Source organism: Acomys russatus, chromosome 2, assembly GCF_903995435.1.
Source record: "Acomys russatus chromosome 2, mAcoRus1.1, whole genome shotgun sequence".
NCBI classification, from domain to species: domain Eukaryota; kingdom Metazoa; phylum Chordata; class Mammalia; order Rodentia; family Muridae; genus Acomys; species Acomys russatus.
The window spans coordinates 69,520,158-69,531,517 of NC_067138.1; the positions used below are offsets into that span (position 1 = coordinate 69,520,158).

At 44.4% G+C, this 11,360-nt stretch overlaps 1 protein-coding gene across 1 annotated transcript in view; it reads right to left on the reverse strand.

Moving 5' to 3' along the window:
• The window catches only part of Susd1 (sushi domain containing 1), a 114,910-nt gene that overhangs the window by 72,556 nt on the left and 30,994 nt on the right, over positions 1 to 11,360 (reverse strand). Inside the window, exons 4-5 of the mRNA XM_051156403.1 lie at positions 11,340 to 11,360; positions 10,203 to 10,382 (exon numbers count right to left, since the gene is read on the reverse strand). The exon at positions 11,340 to 11,360 is cut by the window's right edge and continues 132 nt beyond it. Coding sequence (XP_051012360.1) covers positions 10,203 to 10,382; positions 11,340 to 11,360 — 201 coding nt within the window. The remainder of the gene's footprint in view (positions 1 to 10,202; positions 10,383 to 11,339) is intronic.

Genomic DNA, 11,360 nt, shown 5'->3' on the forward strand with positions numbered 1-11,360 from the left:
GTAGAATGCATATTGGCTATTGGGGCTTTGATGTGCAATGGCCTCTGGAGGCGCCATGCTTGAAGCCTTGCTCTCTAGCCAGTGGCACTGTTTTGGGAGGTTGCAGAACCTCTGGGGTGTAGTAGATCCAAGCTGGGAGACAGATACCACTGGGCAGATACCTAGAACAGCATCCTAGCCCTGCTTCCAATCCCCTCAACTTCCCAGTCCCCCAAGAGAATACGGCATGCCCTTTCTGTCCTTGAAGTATGACCCAAAATGAGCCATTTTTACCATAACTTATTCTATTAGCTGTTTTGTCACAGCAACCAGAAGAGTAACCAACACAGAAACCAGTGCCAGGAAGTGACGTCACAGCCGCTATAACGTTGATCTTGTGGTTCACAGACCTTCTGAACTAGCTTGCAGGAGACATGTTGAGGAATTTGGAGCTCTGAGTTCGAGAAGCCTTAGAATAGAGCTTAATGGGTCATTCTGGTGGAAGCTGGGAAGACCAGAATGCCAAGAGAAGGGCAGATAGTGAAGGCCCAGCTCATAAAGCTTCAGAGAACAAGGTTCTGGGGGGGACTGAGCTAGGGGCTATTTGTGTCACATTCTGTCAAAGAGCTTGGTTGTTCTTCCTGGTCCCTAAAAGTCTAGGCGAGGCTGAATTTAAAAGCATTATGCTAATTTGTTTGGTAGAGGAAACTTTAAGATGTCATAACATTAAGGACGTGGTATGGCCACTGTTCACTTAATCTAGCTAGCTCTATAGTGAGATTTAAAAGCAGAACAGAAAGGTGGTTTTTTTTTGTTTTTTTTGTTTTTTTTATCCCAAATGCACTCTTGGCAGGGAAAGGAGCATAGGAGACAAGACAGGTGTGGACCAGACAGGAGTTGTTAGAACAGCATCATTAAAAAGACGCCTCAAACCCTGAGGTGTAAAGGCACAAAAGATAGGGTAACCTTGAGAACGAGAGTCCCCCGCCCCCATCCCCATCAAAGGCTCTAGGATGTAAAAATGCAGACCAATGTTAAAACGTTCTTTTAAAAGGAGCGTGCCTGTGGTGCGGGTGCAGGAGTACATAAGCAGAGAGTGTCACTCCAGGATTTCCTGCCCCTGCTCAAACAGGACTACCTAGGAAATGTTTTTCATGGAGGCAGGCAGACAGGCTCTCAGAGAGCACTACGGTCGTGAAGGAAGGGCCAGCGTCCATCTCTGTAACAGTGGAAGTTGGTGGTGATATTCTGCAGGTACATAGACCACAAATGTTACAGACTCATGTGGCAGGGTTGGATTCCCTACATGGGGCTCCCTGAGTAGGCTGTGCATAAAACTGTGATGGTTATGGTAGACATGTCAGACATGTGGCTGAGTGCCAAGGAAGACTTGGTAAGTACCAGGTAGAGCTGGCCCAAGGGAAAGGACACAGGTGCTTCAGGCGAGCAGAGCTACTCAAGGCCCTTGGAGCTCAGACGATGCTACCACAGGCCCTGAACATTGAACATGGCGCTTCAGAGGTCAGTGCCAAACTTGGTAGGCTTCAGTCTTGCTTTGGTCTAGCCTTTCCTTGCTATCATCCAATTCCTCCCTTTGAGAAAGGAATATTTACCCTCAGCCACAGGATCCTCCAAATACATACCTGTGTTTTGACTTCACAGACAAGAATATGCCTATAGTTCAGAAAAGACTTCAGACTACAGACTTTTGACCAGTGATGAAACTGTTAAAACTATAGGGACTCTAAGCGCTGGGCTACATGTACTTTTAGTTTTGTTATGGTTATCATGAACCTACTGAGGGCAGAAGTAGAACATTTTGATTTCAGTGAGACATATCCCTTGTGGGCTCACGTGCTTGAAGGCTCCGTCCCTAGCTGGTGGTACAGTTTCGGAAAGTTGTAGGATGTTTGGGATGCAAAGCCTTCCTGGGTGACGTGGGCAACTAGATCTTGATTACAGACTGGTCCTGAGCCCAGCCCAAGCTCTCTGCTGCCTTCCCTTTGCAGAGACAGCAAAACTACTTCACAAGCTCCTACTAGCAAGGACCCAGCCTCTTCAGCCGCCATGCCTTCCTCACCGTGATGAACACATGACCCAGGAGAAACCACTCATCTTGGAAGTTGCTTGCCTCACGTATTTTGTTACAGCATTGAGAAATGTTAACTAGTGTGAGGAAGGGCTACCTCTGCCTCCACCCAGAGAGAACTCTTCTGGCTCAGTGGTACTTAGTAGGGATCTCAGATACACACACTTTATAAAACTCAGTTGATTCTGATACACCGGGCTGTCCTGTCTGGAGAGCACAGCAATGGAATCTGAGTGAAATTCATTATGTGACTCCCAAGAGGGCTCAAGAACTGACCACTACTCATGGTAGCACTCCACAGTAAGGACCACCTTCCCATCATGAAGGCGGAGATGCCTCAAGCAGAGGTAATTATGGGATACCTCAGAGCTCCAGCGAGAGCTGCTGCATCTCTGAAATTGTCCAGTGCTTTCCTCTCTACCTGCCCTTCCCCTTCCAGAAGCACTTTCTCCCCTCAGACCTAAAAGAACCCTTCTCAAAGACTAACACTCCATGACTGACAGAGCTGTGGGGGATCAAAGTTCCCTCCATTCTTTTGGTCTATGCTAATTTGTTCAATTGTGTGTTTATTAAGTAGCTAGTTCATGCTGGTTGCTCCAGCACTGGATACAATGGACACAGCTGTTGCTCTCACAGAACCTAGTGGGTCAGTGGACAGAAAACAAATCAGACTGTGGTAAACATAAAACATTTAAGTATTGTAACATGATAGCAAACAAAAGGAGCTTCCAATAGAGGATCGGGGATAATCTGAACTCTCAGGAGAAGTAACCTCTTCACTGGACCGGAGGGCTGCTCCATCCCTGCACAGAACTAGAGACTATGTCAATCAAATAAAAGAGTCCCCCAAGGCAACAAACGCTGACTCGGATGCAGGGGGAGGAATCATTCTGTGTAGGTCGATGTTGGCGGGAGCGTAATGTGGTACAGTCAACATGGAAATAGGTGTAGAGTTTCCTCCAAGAGCTAAACCAGAACACCGCGTGATCCAGCTACACCACTCCTGGGTACACATATTATAAAGAAATCTAAGTCGAAATACTGCAGAGATACATACTTAAGTATGGAATCAGTGTACGTAAGTGATACAAACACATACAGAAAGACAGATTTACACATCCAATGGAGCGTGATCTGGCCTGAAAGGACAATTAAGTCATGTAGGTTCCAGGGACTGTCTGGGACTGGAGATCACGGTACATGGTCAGCCATTCTCGGAAGCATCTCATGTTTTCCCTCATACGCGCAATCTATATATATATTTTTTTGGCTTTTGGTTTTTCAAGACAGGGTTTCTCTGTGTAGTCCTGGCTATCTTGGACTTGCTTTGTAGACCAGGCTGGCCTCGAATTCACGGAGATCTGCCTGCTTCTTGACTCCCAAGTGCTGGGATTAAAGACATGTGCCACCACTGCCCAGCCTGCAATCTATATTTTTTAAAGGATGTAAAAATAGAAGACTGTCTGAGAAGAGATGATGGGTCAGGGAGAGACGGGGAGACTAAAAAAAGGGCACAGAGGTGTATGAGTCTGACCGAAGGTATGTCATATGCCACAGGCCTCAACGCTTTGGTAACAGCCGCATTTACATTCACTGAAATTCCACCATATGTAAGTAGCCTACGTTTTTTATACCATCACACATCCTCACAGAAAACCACGTGGGTAATGGTTTCTTTTAGCATGGTGTTTACAGATATGAACATGGAGTTTCTTAGAGTTTAAAATACACCCAGAAATCTCACTACTCGTCGAAGACAGAGGCCACCTTTGCACTGCACTTTGTGAGAGCCACCAAAAAAAAAAAAAAAAATGTGGTATCTTTGCATCCAGGCACCTCACAATGAAGGGATCCACCCCAGGCTCTGAATTGGACAGACATGACAAGGGAACCAACACTTGACAAGGGAACCAACACTTGAGATGAAGTCACACAAAGGTGCTTTTAGACTACAAGGGCTCTGTGACGACCCTCCCAGCCCAACCTTGTCTCTGAGAAATTTTCCAGAGCAAGAGAGTTTGGGGAACCGACCTCCCAGCCATATAGGCTTCTCCACCTGAGCTGTGTGTTGGTTGCCATTTCCTCATTGTTGAAACACTCCCTCCTAGAGGGAGGAGGGAGGCTGACAAGATTCAGGAAGCTTGGAAAATGACACGCCTCACGAGCCTCAACAGCCCTCACGAGGGACGTTACAGTGAGAGCAGACTTCTCAGTAGAGCAGGCTGCAAGTTAGGCAGGACTCAGTTTTCATGGATTGTCACCTATGCTGGGGTGAGGTTTTCTGTGATGACATACCTTTGAGTCACCTGTGCTCCTGTATGTAACACTCCCAACTTTGCTCCTTGACTGGCAAAAAAAAAGAAAAAGAAAAGAAAAGAAAAGAAAAGAAAAGTGACTGGTTCACCAAGCTAGACATAGATGGAATCGTTTGTGTCTTTGGTGCTTTCTCTGGGGTAAACAGGTGTTTGTTCACATGTCCCCAAGAAAAGTCACACAACATTGTAATCCCCGCCCCGAAACTTTGGTGCCGATGCATGACATAAGGGTCTGACCTGTGTCTCGTCTGGAGCATGGGCCTCCTGCCAGATAGCCCCAACAAGCTTAATGTCATTCCTATCAACAATCAATTCAACAAAGGTAATAAGGATAAAATCCTATATTAAAACCTTCCATTTATATGCAAAGGAGAGAAAGACTGAGAACACAAATTTGCATGGCATATGCATGAGGTAGTTCATTAACGCACATGTTTCTCTAGCTAATTACATTATTAAGTAATGAAGTCTGAACCTGCACCAGAAATACAGTCAACTAATTATGAACATCGCTGGGAATTTTTCCTCAGTCTCTCATTGGTCACAGTTTTATTTGAATAATCGACTTCAAAACAGGTCCTCCGGGTCAGGGGATGTGTAGTGGAAGTTCCAAAGGCCACATTTGTAGTGGAAATTCATCTTATCTTGAGGCTCTACCATCTTCCTACCCGTGAAAATAGTCCAGAAGGAGATCTGTCTGATGAAAGGTATAGGTGATTTACGGCATCTAATCAAAACCGACCGCACCGCAATGCTCCCCACGCTGGCTGCTGTATATTACAAACAGTGGCACAATGGTGGGGATTGATGACAGAAACCGCAGAGTAATAGAAAGCTTCATCTAAGACTGTTTAGAGATCAATAAATAAAAAGCTAGGAAAGGAAAGAAAGTGGCCAAGAGTGCCTATAAATTGTGGCAGGTGCCTTGCCAATCCCCAGGGGAACAGATAATAAAGCCATTCCATGTATTGGTTCCAACTCCCTCCTTCCCCAGCCCCCACCAAAAAAAAAAAAAAAAAAAAAACCTTCTCAGAAAGATAAGCACATATAAAATTCGACAAAAGAGCAAAAACAAGTGTGCAAACTGAAAAAAAAAAAAAATCCTATTAAGGTTGGTTTTTCTTTTTATCCAGCAATAAATAGAAATGGCTCTATCATGCTTAGGATCAAATCAAGTGTACAAGGCCCCCCGGGGAGCAGAGAAATGCAGGCCTTATTAGGGCCCAAGTGACCTAGGTAGACTGACCCCCAGAGTCTACACTACCCTTCTATTTTGAATCAGATAACCAAACACAACCCCTAGACTTTGTGGGCACTCCTGTCACCCTATATTTTTAAATATCTGCTGCAGATGTGCGAGGTACAAACACTGTAAAGGGCGTTAACCTTGTTATGGGTGCAGGTCAAAGGAAAGACGCTAAAATCTGTAACCGACAGCAGAGTTCCACACTCTGCCCAGCGTGCTCTGAATTCAGCTGTGTAGCAGACCCTCCGGGCAGAGCTGTTTGGGCACTACATTGTTTCCATCATTGGGCTGGGGGGCGGGGCCTGGAATATAATGTCTCAGTATGGGGTGAGCTGGATTTAGAAAATGTTATTCTAACTGTTGGAGGAAAACAGAAGAATTATTCTACACCGCAAACTTTCTGTGCACAGTAGCTTATTAGCTGCTATAACTAAGCTAATGGCACTCATTAGTACCTAAAAGGCCACTTGCTCTTAAGGCAGGAGGGAGATAAAAATTACCCTTTGATATATTTTGTAATCTGACGTCTTCTCTCAGCTTTAGCTCTGACAAAACAATGCATTTTCTCCAGCTCGTGTTCAGAGAAATTTCCATTTCACACAGTGGCACTTACTGTCAATAAGTAGTGTCTAGTTTGGAAACAGCTAGAATTGAAACACTTGAGAAGCTGCGGAGGAGGTGAGAGAGTGGGGAACGGCACGAGTGGGGATGGGGCTATCAGCATGCTCAGCAAGATCTTCTATTCGCTGAGGTGTTCATCTGTTTTAAGGCTTTTGTGCTGCCCTGTGGATGTTTCACTTCCCAGAGGACAACATTAGAGCCTTCATTTTAACACCCCAGGTTGTAAACAGGCTCTCCGGGTTGACAACAAATAATTGAGGTAAAGTGAAGATTGAAGCATTTTACATCTCTCCAGGCAGGGTGGCACATGCCTTTAATCCTAGTGCTCGGGAGGGAGAGGAAGGAAGATCATTTTAAGTTCAGGGCCAGCCTCATGCACACAGCTGCATGTACTTTTGAGAAAAGTTTATTCAGATCATTTCCTCATTCTTTACAAATTCTGTGTGGGAGTATGTCTGTGCAAGTACCCAAGAGGGACAATGACATGGGATCCCCTGGAGCTAAAGGGGTAGGCCACCGTGGATGCTGGGAACTGAATTGGGGTCCTCTGCAAGACCTGTACACACACTTCACCACTGAGCAAGCGCTCTAGACCCAGTTTGCCTGTTCTTTGACTAAATTATTTTTCTACTGAGTGTTTCAAGTTTCTTATATAGTCTAGATACTAACCCCTTGTTGGATGAGTAATTTGTAAATGACTCCCCCAGTTCTTTAGGGTATCTCTTCCCTCAACTGACTACTTCCTTTGCTGCTGCCGGACATTTTAAGTACTCTGTAGAGGAATGTTAATTCAGAACATGGCTGTTCTGGCAAGAGATCACATCCAAAGATGATCTAGGTTTGGGTGATCCCTCTGGAATACAAACATGCCTTTAATCCAGGAGACAGAAGCAAGCAGACCTGAGTTCAAGGCCAGCGTGGTATAGAGCAAGTATCAGGTAAAGAAAAGCTTAGGTCCAGGTGTGGTGGTACACACTTTTAATCTCAAACACAGGTAAAGTTTGTAGAAGGAAGCACCCATGTTTGAAAGTGTTGTCTAATTGAGTGGCAGAAAAGGTGATGAATCAGAGAAGATTTGACAGAATAGGATAGACCCAACTCTCATGAGAAGAGAGAGGGAAGCTACTTAAGAGGCCGTTTTTCAGAGAGAGGAGGCAGTTTTACCAGAACAGTAATAGAGAGATGGGTTGCAGAGAGAGAACTCAGGTGAAGACAGAATGAGCCAGAAAACGAGAAGAAGCCAGAAGATTAGAGCAGCTTGCTGAGTTAGTTTGAGGCCAAGCAGAGCAATTCTGGGCTGAGAGAGAAGCCAGATTAATAAATCAGCTGGGAGAAGAGTTTGAGCCAGACCAGCTGAGTTGAACCAGCCAGCCCAGAGCTCAGTAAGTACAAGTAAGGGTGAGCTCATTAAGTAGTAAGTCTCAGAGGCTGAAAACATTCTAGGCCTAGGTTAGATTGTACGGAGGCCAGAAACTTCCAGGACGAGGCCTAGGTGAGCAGAAGGAGGCAGTGAGACTCCCAGACTACAACTTAAACAGAATAATCAAAGTTACTCTAACAGTATTCTGTCTTAATGGCTCCATTGAAAGATACTCTGAACCTAAACTGTGCTCCTCGAACTTCATTGTTTTTGTTGTTGGTGGTATTTGTTTTTGTTTTAAACAAGACAGAGTTTCTCTCTGTGTAGCCTTGGCTGTCCAGGAACTCGTTTTGTAGACCAGGCTGGCCTCGAACTCACAGATCCATCTGTCTCTGCCTCTCAAGTGCCATGATTAAAGGCATGTGCCACCACTGCCCAGCCCCCTATAATTTCTTAACTCTGAGGATGATGATAACATATCTAAACATGTTAAACTCCAATAAGTCAGAACAGCATCAAGATTAACTTAGTCATATGTAACATCATTTCTTAGCTCTGCAATAAATTCAGTAAAAATAGAAATTTTCTTTTTTCATCCTTACTATTTTAGATACTTTTCTTGTTGTTGTGATAAAACACCTGGCAAAAGCAACTTAAGGAAAGAGAGGGTTTATTTTGTCTCACAGTTTGAAGGGATACAATCCATCATGGTAGAAGGTATGGCAGCAGGAGAAGGGGCCAGCTGGTCACACTGTATCCACAGCTGGGGAGGAAGCAGGAGAAGGGGGCCAGCTGGTCACACTGTATCCACAGCTGGGAAGGAAGCAGGAGAAGGGGGCCAGCTGGTTACACTGTATCCACAGCTGGGGAGGAAGCAGGAGAAGGGGGCCAGCTGGTCACACTGTATCCACAGCTGGGAAGGAAGCAGGAGAAGGGGGCCAGCTGGTCACACTGTATCCACAGCCAGGAAGGAAAGAGCATGGATGTTTGTGCTCAGTGAGTGCTCTCTCTCTCTCTCCTTAATTCAGCCCAGGACCCCAGCCTGTGGAATGGTGCTCCTCAGAGTGAAGGTGAGCCCTCCCTCTTCAATTACCCTAACCTAGGAAACTCCCTCGCAGATACTCTGGGAATCTCGTCTCCTTGGTGACTCTAGAGTCTATTAGTTGACATCACTATCAACTATGATAATTCAACTTTTGAATATCAAAAGTCCCTTCAGTCTAGAAAATATGTAAGACATAGATTACCCAGGATTGCTGCCCATAGAAGTGATCCTTAAAAGTCAAAGTTTTAAAAAATACTTCAAGGGCTAAAATATGCCCAAAAGTGTCATATCCAGATGGTTTTCCAAATGAAATCCCCCAAATCTTTAAAAATTCTACAGAGCAGGGGAAAAAAATGCTTTGGTATTTTTAAATTCAGAATGTCATTGATACTAAATATAACAACACAATGGCGCCCCATTGGGTATCAGTGAAGAAGACTAAGTAATATTTAGCAAATACAGCCCTGATTAAATAATAAGAAGCCAAAGTCTCAAAAATAGCTCATCCTAACAACATTGATCAGTATCAGAAAATGTATTAGTGAAACTCACATCATTGATTATGAGGAAATAAATGTACAGAGCCACCTTCACACATGCTTAAAAGACATGATAAAAAATAACTAGTGTCTGATTTTTGAAAACTGGTAAAATGAGCATGGATGCACACTTCCTTAGGATTATATGTAAACCCAAGAAATTGCTGGAGATGAGAAAGTAAAAGGTACAAAAATAATCACAATAGTGAACAAACAAACAAAAAACCAAGTAACAAAGTGACTGAAAACCCAGCCTCTGGCCTCTAAGTCCAGGTCTGCCCCTGGTTGTGTGACCTTATACAATGTAACCCGGATGCCTGGAAGAGGGCAGCCTTCTCACCCAGAGTATCTATTCACAGGGAGGGAATGTGCTTAGAATGTTCTCAGCACATAGTGCGACATATGGCACATAAACAGGTATCGAACGTCAAAAAGCTAAGATCACAGCCAGTGGCATGGCTCGGTGGGTAAGGGCGCTCACTGCCAAGCCTGATGGATCTTTGGAGCTCGCATGACAGAAGGAGAAAACTGACTCCATCAAGTTGTCCTCTGACCTCTACACACACACACACACACACACACACACACACACACACACACACACGCACACACATGCACACACACATATGCACACACACACGCATAAATAAAGGTAAATTTACTTTTTAAAAAAGCTGAATTCATTTTGAAACAACAAAATCATTCCCATACAAGTCAGAAATAAGATAGAAAGCATTCAATGTTAACAACACTGCTTAGGTTTTCACTCTGGAAACACTAGCCAAGACCCTGTAATAGAAAAATAGAATTTCATAAATGCAAAAGATAGGGTCAGTGTTGACAGACACTACGATACAGACCCTGAAAACACTAGAGAAACAACTGAAAACCTGCCAGAAACAAATACGACGCATTGGAGTTTTTGAACGTATCTAATGTCCCAAAGGGACACTGAGAAGGCCACCTCAGGACACTATGAGCAGGGAACTGAGGCTTTTGAAAACCCACCTTGGCAATGTAACGTTGGAGATTCCCACAGGCCCAGGGCTGTGCAGTGTGAAACGCTGTCTCCTGAGACTCTGAGAAACCCTTCTTTGCAGCTGTATTGGACCTGGCCACCCAGCGTGGAGCTGTAGTTCCCTAGGATGTAGCCTCCAGGGACTTCAGGTGGGATGCCACAGTCTATTTCTGAAAACAAAACCAACCATGTCAACTTCTTTACTTTATGAATGCGAGTTTTCAGACTTCTCCACCATACCCTGTGCCTCACACCCCCAGGTCCTATTTTAAGAAGAACACAGATTCATTTCCATGTTTCTGAGCACATTTCCACTGGCTGCCTTCATTGCTCTGTTGGCTCTGCATACACAACATCTACTCAGGCACAAACAGAAAGAATTTAGCACTCAACCCTGAATCACGCTCACTGAAGAGATGCCTTGTCCAAGGAAATAAAAATCTGATTGAAAACTATCTTAAATCAGATGTACTTTCTTAATTTCAAAGGTTACTTTGGAGACACTGGGTTCTTGCCAGACTTAACAGGGACCAATTAATACCAAAATACATGTTAATTGCTGGAGTTATTAACTGGAATTAATAAACGTCAGTATTTTGGGGTTTTTTTTTTGTTTGTTTATTGGTTTGTTTGTTTGTTTGTTTGTTTTTCAAGACAGAGTTTCTCTGTATAGCCCTGGCTGTCCTGGACTCACTCTGTAGACCTCGAATTCAAAGCAATTCACCTGTCTCTGCCTCCGGAGTTCGGGGACTAAAGATGTGAACCACCAGCACCAGGCTCATTTGGCTCTTTTTGTTTGTTTTTTGTTTTTTCAAGACAAGGTTTCTCTGTGTAGCCTTGGCTGTCCTGGACTAACTTTATAGACCAGGCTGGCCTCGAACTCACAGAGATCTGCCTGCTTCTGCCTCCTCGAGTGCTGGGATTAAAGGCATGCGCCACCTCATTTGGCTTTTTAAAAACATGACTTTCTCTCCTGATTGGGTCATTTGTTTCATTTCAATGAACTGAAATGTGTGAAGATGACGTCTACTCGTACCTCCAGTACAGAGCTATAAACATCAGACCATGAGAAAATACCACCCACCAGATCTCACCTCCAGATGCCGCCATCTCCGGCAAACACCCACCTGTGCATGAGGTGGCATCCG